This window comes from Pyrus communis, chromosome 16 (assembly GCF_963583255.1).
Source record: "Pyrus communis chromosome 16, drPyrComm1.1, whole genome shotgun sequence".
NCBI classification, from domain to species: domain Eukaryota; kingdom Viridiplantae; phylum Streptophyta; class Magnoliopsida; order Rosales; family Rosaceae; genus Pyrus; species Pyrus communis.
The window spans coordinates 4437935-4454820 of NC_084818.1; the positions used below are offsets into that span (position 1 = coordinate 4437935).

Consider the following 16886-nt stretch of genomic DNA (forward strand, 5'->3'; position numbering starts at 1 on the left):
AAATAAATTAGTTGGCTAGAAAAGTGTATATCTCGCTTGAAAGCGCGTTTGTATTTATTGCTCAGGCTTGTATAAAATATCGTCTTGTAGCAAATATCAATTTTTAATGGAGTTAATTAGAATTGTTTGATATTCAATAAGAATTTTTTTTATACTTTTAAAGAAAAATGACCGGTGTAATTAAATTACTTAATATTTATTGGTTTTAAAAACTAATACAGAAAAATACGAAATTGTTTTTTAAACTGTTTTACTTCTTTTATATGACATGGAGACTAAAAGTTTGTTTCATGTTCATGGTTGCAGAAAGACATGTCAATCATGGACAATAACTTCGCCCAAAATTGAAGATGGACAGGCTTGGAGAAAATATGGCCAAAAGATAATCCTCAATGCTCCATATCCAAGGTTTGTTTTTATTTTTAAGAATTTATGATCAATTTTTTGGGAAAATGATTTATTCAAACTATTTACTCATTTGTTTTGTTTTATTTAAATAGTACAATTTAAATTAAAGACGACATGGCAATATAGGGTATAATTGGTGTTTAAATTTGTTTGCATTGCATAACTAGTTGGATTCAGCGTATGCTAGAGTTAAAAAATAAAAAATAAAAAATATTTTTAAATAATACTGATCCCTTTCAATACGCACAAATAATTGAATTAGAAAGCATAAAAGGAGTAAGGAAACCCCAAGCAGCAAAGTTAGGTGGTCACTTCGTTTTGTGGTTCCAACAAAAGCTGGGTTCACATTTCCACTTTTGATGCGATGGACGACGCACACGTATAAAGTTAAAAACACCAGGCCCCAACAATTATTGCAGCAGTGCTAATTGAAGTGCATTCGACAAACAAACAGGAGAAATGGTTTTACCAATACATGTGCATATAGTTTAACGTAGGACCGGTAAAAATGTTGTTTTTGTTGTGTTCGTATTATTTTTTTGTTATAATATGTTTTCCTAATATGTTGTGTCGTGTTAGTCTATTATTTTAACGGTTTTTAATAGGTGACTAGATAACGACCTGATTCGTTAGCGAGTCAAGTTGTTTCATGTCGTGTTAACAGGTGATGCAAGTTATTGTCGTGCCAAATATATAGATCTGACAAATGATATCTTATATGGTTTTTAATAGGTGATTCGGTAACTCATTAATAGATTATTAACAATTGATCCGATAATAATATGACTCATTAACGGATTAATTAGAAACCTGTTATTTTATTGCTAGATTAACATGTCACTTAATTTGTATCTAACCATTGAGTATGGATTTACGCATTCTCAAATTATAAAAATATTAATTTATTTTCTCGTTTTCGTACTACGGAAACATTTTACGGTAAAAAGTATAAAAAACGGTACCAGATGGACGCTAACGGTGTCATGATCTCAATCGCAGGGCTTACTTCAGATGCACAAGAAAATTTGACCAAGGTTGCAAGGCAACCAAACAAGTCCAACAAATCCAAGACAACCCACTGTCGTACCATACCACCTACATCGGCGAGCACACGTGCAGAGCCATGATCAAACCTTCACCAATGATCATCGGCTCTAATCCCTGGGAATCTCAGACTGTTAGTTCAGAATCTGGGACCCCACATCACCAAAACCCTAGTTTCTTTGGCACATCCGCACCGTCAATTCCCATCGCGAAACAAGAAGATTACAAAGTGGGGACACCAAGTGATCTAACGGACAACAGTATGTGGCATGATTTGAAGGATCACTTGGATTTATCAGAGCCTGTAGGGATCTGCGTGTCTTCCAACGAGGATGTGGTTTCAAACATGCACTGGGAAGAGGACATGGATTATGTGAAGTGTATTAATTTTGAGGATGTTTTTAATTTTGAGAGTTTCCAATGAACTCCTTGCAGTGATAGATTTGATGCTACTTCTTGTTAGCTTCTTGTAATAGCTAGGGTTGATGTGTCACTCAAGGCATTTTCCTAATAATGTTGTTCATAATCCATTTGATTTGGAAAAAGTTTAATGTTGATTGAAGTCGAAATATTATGTGTCATATCTTTACGCATGAAACGAACTCAGTGCAATGCTACTTAGCTACACAAATATTAACCGATTAGTTCTTGATCTAGTGATATTGTTGACAAGAAAAAGGAAATCTTAAGTTGTGGTGGTAGACAAAAATTTCTTAACGATCACATTAGTCGTAAAGTGATATTGTTGACTGAGAAAAAGAAAACCCTAATTTACGGTGACAGACAAACATTCTTTAACGGTTGCATTAGTCATAAAGTGGTATTATTGACGAGAAAAAGAAAACCCTAATTTATGGCGGTAGACAAAAAATTATCTGACGATCGCATCAATCATAAAGTAATAAAGAATTAAGTTAAGTTTACATTATGGTTCCAAACTTGGCCCTAAAAAGAATTAGGCTTACAAAATAACATGAATTATCACATTGCACACTTTTAAAAGTTTAAACTAGACGCATGTGAATTCAATTAATTGACTAGAATAATATATCTGTTTCATCTCACATTTCAGTTTAAATTATTGCTCTCGTAAAATAAAGTATCTTAATTTCAAACTTGTCATGGAAAGTAGTAGGCATGCACATAAGTGAATATAGTATACACTTAAAAAATAAAAAAAAATACAACCAATACGTTAGGGCAATGTGCTCATTCTCTTGCTTTTGAACCTAAATCACCATCCTTGAAGGTTAAAACACTTTAAAATATCATTTTTCGAAATACATAAATAAAGTTTGCAAACAACTATTGACCATAAAAAAAAAAGTTTACAGACGCCTGTGTGAAATTACTTTCACTAACCTTCTTAGAAGATTAGGATGACTGACTCAGATTAATTTTGTTAATTAGCTCCTATGATCTTTTCATTTGCTAGACAACAATATAAAGAAAATTGACCTGCCGGCCCAAGTACTAGCATTTCCTGCCTAGTGATCTAAATTTTTCTTGTCATCTGACTGCCATCTATGTTCAGCAGAATTGAAAATAAAATCCATACTGCTGCTGCTGCTGCCTGAATTAAACATAGTATCGGCCAAATCCATCACAGGAAAGTCAACTTCTTTACCATAACGTGTGCCGGTGGATGTACCAACGCCATCACCGCTGCCACGACCACTGCCACGACCGCCACCGATCATACCACTGCTGCTGCCTCCTTGTCTAATAGGGTTAAAGTCCATGGAAAGCCATAGAGATGTTGGAGGCTCAGTGGTTGCTGACATATGATCTTGTGGAATATGATGGTCTGCTGTTGGTGGTGGTAGAGTTGAAGGTGCAGTGGCTGACATGTGGCATGTGTGTTCACCTCTGTACATTACCTCAAATGTTAAGGGGTCATTGTCCAGCCTCTGGACTTGCTTCTTGGCTGGGCAATTGTACAGCTTTTGATGGGTGCATCTATAGTAACTCCTGAGAAAGAAACATGATATAATTAGTCAGTAAAAACACATAAAGTATCGTTTCAAAGATAAAGACAAAGAAAGTCCCATCTTCCATTCCAACAAACAAAATAAGATAAAAGACAAAGAACTTATGGCACAGACATTAACAGTTAGCGGGCAATTGTACAACTTTTGATGGGTGCATCTATAGTAACACCTAATTGTTGTGCCACAGACATTAACAGTTGGCAGGTGATAGAGTTTTTTTTTTTTTTTTTTAATTTTAACGAAAAGTTTTCGGTATTTTTTACTTTAACGAAAAATCATATTTTTACACTAAAAAATTAATTATGGGACTATTCACCTTACCCTTTATTTTGTCCTTATCATTAAAACTCAAAGTTTTATAAACATTTTCATTAGTTTTCATTTTTTTTTATGTAAACACTTCAGACGTCAAATTATAAGAACAAAAAACTTATTACCCGTCACATGCTAATCTCGTTGTCATAACGTTTATCATAGGCTACCCTAATAAAGTAATTATAAGTAAACTCTGACCCGATTTTAGAGAATAGGACTAATTGAACATTCTCAAGTCAAGGCTCCACTCTGGGCAGGGGTCTTCCCATTTACTAAGCAGCAATTGGTTATAAGAAAAAATTAAGGACCGTTCGCCAAATTCGAATTAAAACTGATTGATTGCTGACCAAGTCAAGTCTGGTCAACGCCATGAATATTTCAATATTTCCATGACAAAATGACACTAAATAATTATACCAACTTGACCAAAAGGGCTCCAATATCTAGCATATATGGCATGCCTGACCGTGGCCAACCCACTACGATGAAGTAGAAGTGGAAGAACGTTGCAAATATTTGAATTGAAAGTGTCAAACAAGATATAATTAACCTTAATCTATATGGTTATGGTCAAATTAATTACCTTGGGAATCTGTTGTTCATGATCTCCTTTTGGCCGTATTTTCTCCAGGTGAAGCCATCTTCTGGCGGGATTTCAGTGTTTCCAATCCTAGGTGCTGGCACTGTTATTTTGTTAATCACCCCTTGATCTTTCCTATTTAAGTAATCAAAATGAACATAAAATAATATGATTAGAAAACAAATGCATGCTGCCAAAATAGTTTGGAAAGAACTTTGATTGACACAGTGAAAGTTTATATGCTTTATCGGGGTCATTTTCTAAGAAGCAGCTTGGTAATGCTCTTCTGCTTTCAACGCATTTTCCTTCTTTCTTCTTAGCGAAGTTACTGTATTTGTACTTTCATACTCTAATTGTGGAACATACGTCTGTTTTTATTGATAATGTGTTGATATCATCGTCGTCAACAAAATGTATGTATAAGCTATCAGTAGATTCTCGACAATATTAAATACATTACTGACTATACGTGTATTGTTCAACCGCTATGCACACACAAAACAATAATCTTTTACGATGTTGTATTGTTGCGTGACAATAATTCTAGACAATGTTTTTACGTATACATGCACAAATTAATTAAGATCATGTTACAAAATAATCACATAATCTAAGCTCTCAACTAAATTCGTAAATACACATACCTTCGTCGCGGTCTTTGTGTGCTTGATGACGCAATGTTCACGTTAGAAGCTGACACATCTGCTGCCTGAAAACCCCCAATTGCCGCCTCCGAAACCCGGACATCAACGCCGCCACTGACCTTTGCTTCGTTTCGATCAGCTGCTAGTTGGGTTTGGATTATATCCATTGCCTGCGTATTAGACCTCAGCCATTGTTCAACACTCGTTCCAATCTGCTGGTGCTCAAGTGTTAATAGGTTGTGAAGATATGAAGTACTACTTGAGCCTTGACTATGTAAAACCCTTTCTTTTGCTGAACCAAAAATCTTTGTGATTTCTTCCAAAGAATTGGAGAGTAAGTCAGGTTGGGTGGCCAAGTTGGGTAAGGTTTCTTTAAGCTTTCCGGCCAACATGCATCCATGGAGGATTAAAGAAATGATTTCTTCCATGGATTCTGGTTCTGGCAGCTTTTGCTTTTTTTGGGTTGGTTTCGATTCGAACATGCTATATGGTGGTGGTGGGGAAATTTAAAGTGTTGTGAATATAAGCTGCTTTTGTGAGGCTTCTTCTGAGTTGGTGTTTCATGAAAAAGATAGAGAAATTGTTCAAAGGTATTTATGTTTATTTTACACGGTACAAAATTTGGAAAATATGCAAATTTGACTAAGTCTTGGTCAGATTGGAACAAGTGTGGTCTACTTAATTCGGATTTCAATTTCAACCCTTCTCTTTTCCATCGAGTCTAGAAGACGACTTGCTTCATTGAAACCAATTTTGTTGGATCCCTTAGGGAACTTCTCAGAGGTTTAAAGTTATTAACTTAGCCACAATTTTTTTACGTAACATATTTTAAACTAGCTATTTTAATTTACGGAGCGAAATTCAAACTTGTGTGTGAGGGACGAGCATATTATCTTGATTAACTGATCTAATCAAAATATGCTACAACATATATATGTTTGAAATAACTCATTTTAATGAGTCTTTTACTTATCTATAATGTGAAAAAAAATCCACATATGTTGTAGTGAATAAAGTAACCGAGTGTAACATATATATATATAAGATCATTTTGGTATAGAAAATGGTTAAGGAGTTTGAATTGTAGAAATTTTATACATTTATACGTTTGAATGAGTTTTTTACTTATCTATAACGTGAAAGTTAATTATCCACATATATTAACGCGAACAAAATTACCTAGCGTAACATACAAGATCATTTTAGTATAGAAAATGGTCAAAGAGTAGAATCGTGGAAATTTTAGTTATTCCTTAAAAAAAATGATGACTCAACCATTGCTTATACTAGACCATTGAGGAAAATGTTATTTACCAAGTTAACAATGTTAAATTAGTGTTAGAAACCCTTGCCCCTACGTCAAGTTTGTGTTGAAGGAAAATTGGTCCTCCACTGAAATCCTATACAAACCAATCACAGAGAGGTAGTCAAGATTCCATGAGTCCCCGACCCCATTACTCTCTTTCCATGAAATAGTGTAGGACAAGGGCAAACTTTACATATGGGTGGCTGGGAATAAGGATCCGCCCTGATCTTCTTTATGAGAATTCCAAGAATTCGTGTATCGTGTCTGTTCATCGTACATCGTACGGTCAGAAACTATTTTAAATTTTATTATTTAAAATTGAACACAAACAGTATCTGACGAAAACTAACCACATGATGTACTATGAACGGACACGATTTACGGATCTTTGAGATCCTAACAAATAGGATCCAGAGAGGATCCTGATTCGGCCACTGGTATTACACCTCAAAAGTATAATTTAAATAAACAACCAAAGGTTGTTAAGAACTACCATGCTTTTCAATTTTGTTATTGATCATTTCTGTTCATTTAAATTTCTTAAAAAATTTAAAATTTATGAGTTGTTTTTTCTACCCAAAAGCAATGGGAAAGGAGGTGGAGGAGGAGATAAAGGAAAAAGGAAATTAAACTTCTTTTTTGTAAAGACTAAACATGGGTAAGAGAAAAACGTACCTAGCAATTGAGGTCATCTGAACCCAATAACCCCACCTTGGACAGTCCAAGCTGGATATTTTAAGAGCTGGTGTGCCAAAAAAGTCGAGAGAATTTCTCTTGCTATTGGTTGTATATTTGTACATGACAAAAGAGATAAACACAAAAGAATATACAACATGAGATAGTTGAGATAATCTCTCGCCCTTACAACTGTAAATGATTGTATATTCTGTCATCATACTGCGAAGTATTGTTGGCCACATCACGGAGGTAGTACCTCGAAATCATGTCCGATTCTTGCTTGCAAGTTGAGACAGGTACACATGATCGTTAATGCTTCCAATTTAGTTTGGTTGTCTTCTTGTAATTTTGGTTTCTGCAGGAACCACAGCTCACAGCAAGTAAAAACTTTAAGCTGAAGAAGATATTCTCCCTGTGATTTTCGTCATCTGTTTTCGTTCTCCTGTTTTGTATACGAAAAAATGCAAGTCCACAGCACCATAAAATCACAGGCTTAATTAACAAGGAAAATGCATATTTATCACTTACATTACAATATTATGCTAAAATCATCTCATTATTCATGTCAAGAAGAAAACAGGAACTGAAGAAAAAAAACTAGAAAAATCCGTAAAATAATATATCATCTGGAAGCCATTCTTGAATCTGCATCTTGTGTTATCCTCGTGATTGTTTTGCAGTACCACGAGCGGCTTTCCCATCAGCTGCCTGCATTGCCTCTTGTACCTTGCATTGTCCTTCTTCGCCATCTGCTTGTATAACTGCAAAATACATTCTCATTATATCTCTTAATCTTCCCTTCTATCAAACTAAACTAATCGAAGAAAACTGAATTGTTCGTGATAATCCGAGAGAACGAGAGATTGCAGACCCTTTTTTTCTCTCTGAGGGAGTTGGCACATTCGACCGAGTTGCTAACTTGTTTCGCCAAAAGAAGAAGATTTGGCCATACCCCAAGCGCAATAACAAAAAAAGGATAAGAAGTGATATTCGGGGAAAATATCATCACTCTTTCAAACAGATCACTCTTTACTCCATTTTTCTTCCCACAAGACCTAATCCTAGCTAGTCGATGACAATGGTATTCGAGGAAAATGTCACCCCACTTCTCAGCCTTGTCACTTTAATGTTACTCTCTCCATTCTTTCTTGTCTCACAAGACTTGGTGACTAAATTGCCATGATCTTCCGCTTCATTTGGGGTCATGTATGAAGAAAAACTCAAATTTTCGCAGGAAGGGTTTTCGGGGAGGAGTAGGATTCTCTCCTCTCCAAATTACTCCCCCTTCTGGTTCCCTTCTATTTGAATGACCACAATTAAGCTGCGTCAACATCTCATTTTTTACTTTTTTAGAGAAAGAGAGAAAAAGAAGAAAGTGAAAGAGGAGAAGACTGGAAGAGAGAAAATTTAGAAAGAAGAGAATCCTATTCATTTCACAGAAATAGGCATTTGCATTTAGAGAGAGTGGGGAGGCTGTGATTCTCATATCTAGAATTTCAAGTTCCCATTGCCTTTGAATTGGCGGGTGTCTATTCCATTATTTTTGTTTTCTTTTTTGCCGATAATTACTATTTATATCTACTTATTATAACAGAGGGAGCAATTGACATGTTTTAAAAAAGATTAGGAGGTTCGAAGCAAAATTGAAAATTCAGGGGCAAGTTGAGGGCTAATGCCAACATTTTTCTTAAATAAAATTATAATCAATATTCTGATTTATTTTTCATACAAGCGATCGTTAGAGTGAGCACACGACGTTTGGAATTTTCATAAAAAACTCATGATCTCTTAACCTACAAACTCATTGGGTAATTCTCATTTAATTTTGATAAATTGATGCAAAGTCTCATGACTTGTTGAGGGATTTTTAAATGTGCTAAAATTTGGTGCAGAACGATACGTCATATATTATTATACAAGTAGTGATAAGTTTTTTTTTTGTTTTTTATTTATTCAAATGTCTCTTTACTTGTATAATGACATACGACATAAGTCTGGCACACCGAAAAATATCTGGCGACTTGTTAGAGTGAAAAAAAAAAAAAAAAAAATTCTTTCTAAAATTAGAAAGTATAGAGGGTAAACTGAATTACTGAAATGTCTAACAGTCTGGTAACCTGGTTAAGCCAAATCTCGAAGTGTGCTAAACATCCTAAGATCCCATGATTCTATATCATTCCTTGTGATTGATTAACAATGTTGTCAGAGGAAGTGACACACAGAGACAAAGGCAAAATGGGTCACAGAGATCTGCCTCCTCCAAATTCATATGGATATTTTATACTGTTGGTGCTGATGCACTTCATTATTTTAGCATCTGCTTCGATCCATGACTACCAGGACGAGTCCTTCATCCGTCGTTCCAATTCCTTCTTCTTCCATGGCGGAAGTGAGGGCCTTTACGCTTCCAAGCTCGACTCTGGCAATGACAAGTCTAGCTCTGAGGATAAGCCCCTCAATGGCAAGTCATTCATCAGGTAAATGGATTAAGTTTCCACCTTTTTTTTCTTGATCTGTTTTTTGGGGGAAATAATTTATGGGTTCTTTGTTATTTGTTTTGTTTGATAAGGCGATATTCTAAAGTAATCTAATTTACGGGGCGATGGGTTAGAACTTTGGGTGCAAGGGACCGGACATACTGTCATAGATGGCCAAATAATGTGCATTTGCTGATTGGTGATTGTTTTGATTGGGAAAAGTTGAATTTTTGAGTGAATTGAATTGGGTTTGTGTTGGTGTATGTTGAAAGTTGTGGTTTATGGATTAAATGTGCAATGCATTGTGCAGTGATTGATTTGTTTCAAAGAGGGTTGGCTGTTGAAATGGCAGTGCTTCATGCTATGAAGTTGAAATCTAGAGATGAAGGAATGAATATAATGAGGGGACACCGCTTGTATCACTAATGTAGGGTGCGTTTGACAACTATTTTGATTTTAGTTTTCATGTTTTCTGCTAGAGATAGAGAGAAAGTATGTAGGAGAAATGAGGAACGGAGAAGGATGCAGGGACTGGTGGGAGGTAGGAAATGAAAGAGATTATACGAGAACAAAAACTTGAAGGGAAACAATATATGAGAAATTTCAAAGGTAGGTTTTTGTAGGTTAACCATTTTCAGTCAGAAGTATTTGTAGGTTTTTGTGTATAAACGAAACATTTCAAAGGGGTTTATCCATCCTTTCCATATGTGAATGCAGGTTCGAATCGATCATCTTTCAAAGAACCCGGGAATCTGCTGAAAAGAAGAATGAGATGCAGCAGAGGACTGGCTTGGTAGAGGCTATTGTACTCGAGGTTAGGGACAGGGAGAAAATTGGAGGTTCTTATTTGAACTCCGTAGCAATATGCTGCACCCCAGAGCTGTCCAAGGATGGTTCCTGCAAGGTGGGAGAGGTTATCATCCAACAAAACCCAGACAACCCTGATGGGCCCAAAAGGATTCAGACCTTCTTCGAGGGTAAAAATGAAGAGGCTAATATGGATATCCAAACTATTGAGATCAACAGCACCGGAATGTACTATCTTTATTTTATGTTCTGTGATCCAGAACTTGTTGGCACATTAATCAGCGGAAGAACTGTTTGGAGGAACCCTGACGGTTATTTACCCGGAAAGATGTCCCCATTGATGACATTTTTTGGCCTAATGTCTTTAGCATATCTTGTCCTCGGTCTTTTCTGGTTTCTCCGCTTTTTACAGTATTGGAAAGACATAATACAGTTGCACTACCACATCAGTGCTGTAATTGGACTTGGAATGTGTGAAATGGCCCTTTGGTATTTTGAATATGCAAATTTTAATTCCACTGGGAGCAGACCAATGGGAATTACCATATGGGCGGTAACCTTCAGCGCCGTTAAGAAAACTGTCTCTCGGCTTCTTCTTCTGGTGGTTTCAATGGGCTATGGTGTTGTGCGGCCAACTCTTGGTGGTATAACCTCGAAAGTACTTCTCCTTGGGGTAATATATTTTGTAGCATCAGAAGCACTTGAGCTTGTTGAACATTTGGGGAATATCAATGACTTTTCTGGAAAAGCCAGGCTTTTTCTGGTGCTACCGGTTGCTCTTTTGGATGCCTGTTTTATTCTTTGGATCTTTTCCTCGTTATCTAAGACTTTGGAGAAGCTTCAGGTAACCTTATTTTTCATGTTCATCCTTTCCTACCTTGTATCACTACATGAACTTACTTTTTGGCTTGACCTTGATCAGCACATTTGGTAACTAAGGCATCTGGATTTCCTGTCTTGGAAGTGTGTATGCATCATAGATACCTGGCCGATATATTTCCAATGGAAGTTGCATAGTTAGAATCCATCTGTGTTTTACAACATGACTATCTCTGAAGAAATTGTTTTACCTAGGTGTTATTTTAGTGCTTAGAAGCACGGTAGCATATATATATATATATATATATATATATATATATGAGAATGTCTTACGTCTGTTACATACATGAAGATTCATTAGCTTGCTTTTGAATGCAACACTTCGTATTCAGCTTGAGGAAACTAAGTGAATATGTCTCTGTCTACCGTGCGCACAGATTCGAAGAAGCATGGCCAAACTTGAGCTGTACCGGAAGTTTACCAATTTCCTTGCAGTAACAGTGCTGCTCTCTGTCGCTTGGATTGGTTATGAGGTCTGTTTTGTTTTGTTTTGTTTTATGTTCTGTTCTACTTGTGTATGTGTTCCACTCTTCTCTTCCTTTTCTTTTCTTTTACGGTATTACTATCTGTATAACTAACAGTTAAACTTCTGATCCTTGTCTGTTCAGTTGTATTTCAACGCGACTGATCCGTTGAGTGAACTGTGGCGAAGAGCCTGGATCATCCCAGCTTTCTGGACCTTGCTTACTTATTTGCTGTTGGTGGTGATATGTGTTCTTTGGGCTCCATCCAATAACCCAACCGGGTACGCTCTAAGCCTCCTTTTCATTGCATCATCCAACTTTCTGAGTTTGCTTCCTTCGGCTTTTGCTTATCAAACACTTGTAAAACTGCTCACATTACACCAATTCAATTTCTTCAAAGAGTTTTGTAATCATGCGTCAAATGCTCTCTGAGCGATGTTTACAAGACGTTCTCTAGATATTCAATTTCTTCAGTTTTCTCAACGAGCTTCTGACACACCTAGTGAGGATACTTTGAATTATGACTTAATGCGGGTTTCTGCAGATATGCATACTCGGAGGAGACTGCTGATGACTTCGACGACGAGGCTATCTCACTCACGGGAAGTGGAGTTAAGGTGGCGGGCGGAGACTTGGCAACCAAGTTAGAGAGAAAGGAAAGGAAGGCCCCGAGCGCAGCAGATCATCACGTGTTTGGGCTTGGGGAAGATCTAGAGGAGGACAAGAGAGAATAACGACCGGCTTTTCTTCCGATATTTCCATTTGACTCCCTCTGGATATTAGCATTCGTTTGCAGGAATGCACACCTTCACCATATTGTCAATGACTGGTAGAGAGCCCTTGGGGAAAGAAAAGGAGAAGAGGAGGAGTACGTGGGAGGGTTGTACGAGAGAAAGCTTAGTAACTTAGAGTATATGCAGAGGAGATGTTAAATTTTAAGTAGAATGTCACGCAATTAAATTTGAAGGTAGAAAGAAGCTTTAACGAATGTGTCAATTCTAGGTGAGTCGACATAAAAGTTTTGTGCTGGCAATTTTGACATATGAGAAAAGGGGCTGTCAAATAATTTTTTTTAAATTGTTTTGTTGTGTGGATCCTATGCATTAATTATAAATCAATAAAATATATCTTAATTGATTTTTTTTAAGTAGATCTTATACATATTATTATAACAAAACAATATGGGTTGGAGAAAGTAAAATTTTAACATTGTTACCTGATTATATCAGTCATCAAGTTAATATTTAACGTTTATTTTTTGACATTTCTATTAAAGATGTTCTTCAACCCTAAAATTAGACTAAGTTAAACACTCGTGTAAAATTTTGTAGGAGTGGAAAAAAAATACCGAATATTCCAAAAAAAACTTAAAAAATACAGAAATTTCCGAAACTTTTGGTATTCAATACCGAACCGATTTGGAAATTTCGGTATAGGAATCGGTCTCATATTTTCATTCGTTCGGTAATCTTGAACCGAAGCGAAATAAAAAAAAAATATATTATTTAATTTTAAATATATATTTGAAATTGTAACCGTCATCGGATTTGGTTGAGATTTAATCTCAAACCGTTGAATACAAATCAAACCCTCACAGACTCAGTCACTCAGAACTCGGTCTCTCTCTCTCTCTCTCTCCGTCTCTCTACTCGACGTCTCGACCTCACCTCAGACCTCAGTACGTCGCCACCCTCCACGCGATTTCTCTCTCCGTCTTCGAATCCGGCCACACTCACATCACACAACCTCGACCGATATGGAGGTTGATGATGAAATCAGGTAAATTTTGGAATTAATTTAGGGTTTGAAATTTAATTTAGGGTTCGAATTCTAGATTAGGGTTTGTGAAATTTAGCGCTTGGAAGATACTGATACGGAGGTTGATGATGAACGGTAGTTCAATTTATTCTCCTAAATTGGTGAATTAGGATTTTCTGTTTGTGCAAATACCCAATTGGTGAATTGGGATTTTCCTGTCAAATTTGATTCCTTTGGAGGTAAAATCAAAATCCCAATCCAGGGACTGAGCTAAAACCCTGCCCATTTTCTCTTCTGTCACAATTGAAGCATAAATCTGAGAAAATCTTAAAGGGGGTTCTGCAACTTTCCTTTTCCCAGTTTCTAGGCTTCTAGGTCATTTGATTCAAAACTTGCAAGAGCTAGTTCTTATTTCCTTATAGGTAAATTGGCAGCCATTTTTATTAATTATTGTTATAAATTATAATATTCAATTGCTTGAAGCTTGGAGTGATTCTCCTTCTCCCTAATTTTTTGGTCATAGTTTGGAGAGATTCAAAACCCCCTTTTCCGTCTGGTTCCTTCAACAGATTGGTGTTTGATTGAGCTGAGGATTGAAATTTAGTTCTCTCCAAAGAGAAAAAGGGAATCTGCTTTCTTTTTGTTAGTCTGGTGAGCTGTTGATTATCTAATGTCTTATGATTCCATTGACGGACGCACGTCAATTTGAGCCACTTTTGTTGAACTCAATACATGTTATACATTTGTTATAGTTGCTTAGCCAAATGTACAAATGAAAAGGGAATAATTTCGTATAATTTCTTATTGGACGTTGGACGCTTGTCCTGCAGAATGCTTAATTTGTTTGTGTCATTTTGTTCTTGCATGTCCATGTGTTGTTATGTCGACCTTTTCAGCGTAATAGTGCTAATTACCATCTCTAATCGTGACATTCTTTTCTTGTCCGGCGGCATTTATGTGAATATTGTTCATCTGTTTTCAGGTTGCAGAGTCCCTTGGACACACTATTCTGGGGTGGCGATCTGTTCCAACAGATAACTCAGACTTGGGGAATTCTGCTTTACAGACCGAACCTGTTATTAAGCAAGTGTTCCTTACTGTGACCCCAACGTCAAAAGTTGACGAACGACAGGTTTTTTTTATCCATTCCCTGCGCTAGAAGCTTGATCCTATGGTTTTTGAGGTCTTTAGGGTGGTGATTCGTTTGCTGCTAGTGATTAGATCAATTCTGTAATTGTGATGTAAAAGTAAAAGTACAGTTAGTAAACATTTCTCATGTGCATAGGTGTGACAGAATTGAGTTTTGCAGAAGTTCAATTAGCATGAGAAATGGTTTGGGATCCCCGATTTGTCCCGAAATCCCAAAACTATTTTGGGATTCCCAAATATTTGGTTTGGGATCGGTCTTGAAATTGGGATTTCCGAAATCGGGATATGGTTTTCGGTTATGCATTCCATACCGAAGCAGCCCTAAAATTTTGTGTACAGCTTAAGGCATAATCTTGGGTGCCCCTGATAATGTATCCCTTGCCGACTTGATGAGAAAGGTAGAGAGAGATGAATATGCAACTAGTTGCACCGACATAATTCTTTGTGGCTAGTGGGGAAGTCACCCAAAAGGCTAAAGTGGGGTTGTTGTGGCCCAGGAAACTTTTTGGTAAATTCATCCTTAATGGCTAATGTTAATATATGTAGCCTGTATAACCCACCCAATTTCAATACAAATTATTATTTAAGATATATAATGCAAGATAGGTAATAAAAAAGGGAAAAGGATCCTCGTCAGGGATCTTATGATCTTATCCGTTCATCGTATATCGTGCGGTCAGTTTTCGTTAGATGCTATTCATATTTAATTTTAAATTTTGAAATGATTTCTGACCGCACGATATACAATGAACGACTTAGGAAAACAATCCGGCGAGGATACTTTTCCATCACGTACTTTTGATGCTAAAAATAATACATAGTTCCCTCTCGTCTTCCGCACCCTTTGATCCTATTTGTAAAGAAAAAGACATTTCACCCTATCCAATTTAGCCTATGTGCTTCATACTCGAGAAAAGAAAACGAATTTTTTCTTTTAATCCACCACTTGGTACGTTCTTAATTTCTTTATTCACTTATTCTTAATTTAATCAGTACGTTAAGTTATTTATATGCATCGAATTTGTCTATTAAAGTTACGATTTTAAGAATAATTTAAAATGAAGAACGTGATATTCGTTTTCCTTTCCTCATGCACCATGAGATTGGATGTACCGTAAGAACAATGCTTTATCCCATTGTTTTACGTTGCTTATTATACAATTTAATATCAACAAAAAATTAAACATATAATTTATAGTACTAAATTCAACATCCCAACCAAAATCCTGCCGCCCTTGTTTGTGGCTGAGAGCTTTCAACCTGTATATCTTGTAAGGGGTCGGGGTTTACATATTGGACTGGCCTAAAGCGATGAGCCACTCATTTTATTCCTTATTTATTTTCTGTCGTGATACTCGGCAGATCGTCAAACGTCTTGCTTTTTCTTTTTTTTCTTTTTTTTGTTCGGGGTAGGGCAATAAAGATGGTAATAGGAAAAGAGAGAATTCTATTTTTATCGGCAGATCGTAAAACGTTTTGCTTTTTCTTTCTTCTTGTTCGGGGCAGGCCAATAAAAGTGGTAATAGGAAAAGAGATAATCTTATTTTTTTGGGCAAATCGTCAAACGTTTTGCTTTTTCTTTCTTCTTGTTCGGGGCAGGGCAATAACGATTGTAATAAGAAGGGAGAGAATCTTTCTTTTTTTGGGCATATCGTCAAACATTTTGCTTTTTCTTTCTTCTTGTTCGGGGCAGGGCAATAAAGATGATAATAGGATGGGAGATAATCTTTCTTTTTTTTTTGGGTAGATCGTCAAATGTTTTGCTTTTTCTTTCTTCTTGTTCGGGGCAGGATAATGAAGATGGTAATAAAAGGGTAGAGAATTCTACTTCTTTCAGCAGATCGTCAAACGTCTTGTTTTTTCTTTCTTCTGTTTCGGGGCAAGAGGGAAAAATACAAGTGGAGCAGTTAAAAAGTAAGAAAGAGAGAAAAGTGGAAGCTTTTAAAGGCATCAACCTAATAAACACGGAGGCCTCCAACCAACGCAGTGATGATTCGACTTCACATCACGATGGCTAACCAAACAACCAACAACCAAACCTCACCGGATCCTTTTTCTAGTATTCCAGAGATTTTGTGATAGTTGATTGTGAAATCAGAAATTATTTTAAATTTTAAAATCAAATATAAATAATAAATATTGTGATCGTTCATTGTATATCGTGCGGTCGAAAATCATTTTAAATTTTAAAATTAAATATAAATAATATCTAACGAAAACTGATCTTACAATGTACGATGAATGATCAAGATCACGAGATCTCTAAAAAAAATCTGATGAGGGTCCTTTTCCCAACCAACCCACTGATTAACCATAAAGTGATTTTTATTATATATTGAGAAATGTTAAAGGAACACTCTTAAAATGAGACTCACTCTCTATTACT

At 36.2% G+C, this 16886-nt stretch overlaps 3 protein-coding genes and 1 long non-coding RNA gene across 4 annotated transcripts in view; 3 read left to right on the forward strand and 1 right to left on the reverse strand.

Moving 5' to 3' along the window:
- The window catches only part of LOC137720759 (WRKY DNA-binding transcription factor 70-like), a 3121-nt gene extending 1139 nt beyond the window's left edge, over positions 1–1982 (forward strand). Inside the window, exons 2-3 of the mRNA XM_068459875.1 lie at positions 307–408; positions 1408–1982. Of these exons, the coding sequence (XP_068315976.1) occupies positions 307–408; positions 1408–1876 (571 nt within the window). The 3' untranslated portion in view covers positions 1877–1982. The remainder of the gene's footprint in view (positions 1–306; positions 409–1407) is intronic.
- A 694-nt stretch (positions 1983–2676) lies between these two features.
- On the reverse strand, positions 2677–5515 carry LOC137721576 (WRKY transcription factor 55-like). The gene is made up of 3 exons (XM_068460669.1): positions 4983–5515; positions 4342–4473; positions 2677–3423 (listed from the first exon to the last, which is right to left on the reverse strand). The coding sequence occupies exons 1-3, from the start codon at positions 5462–5464 to the stop codon at positions 2940–2942; spliced, it is 1098 nt and encodes a 365-aa protein (XP_068316770.1). The 5' UTR covers positions 5465–5515; the 3' UTR covers positions 2677–2939.
- Positions 5516–9133: 3618 nt separating this feature from the next.
- On the forward strand, positions 9134–12738 carry LOC137721416 (uncharacterized). Its single transcript, XM_068460508.1, has 5 exons — positions 9134–9443; positions 10161–11094; positions 11507–11602; positions 11738–11874; positions 12138–12738. Exons 1-5 carry the CDS (start codon positions 9163–9165, stop codon positions 12325–12327), a joined length of 1638 nt encoding a protein of 545 aa, XP_068316609.1. The 5' UTR covers positions 9134–9162; the 3' UTR covers positions 12328–12738.
- A 457-nt stretch (positions 12739–13195) lies between these two features.
- Positions 13196–15064, forward strand: LOC137721321 (uncharacterized). The gene is made up of 2 exons (XR_011066630.1): positions 13196–13372; positions 14334–15064. It is a non-coding gene; the product is annotated as an uncharacterized lncRNA (long non-coding RNA).
- The last annotated feature ends 1822 nt before the right edge of the window (positions 15065–16886 follow it).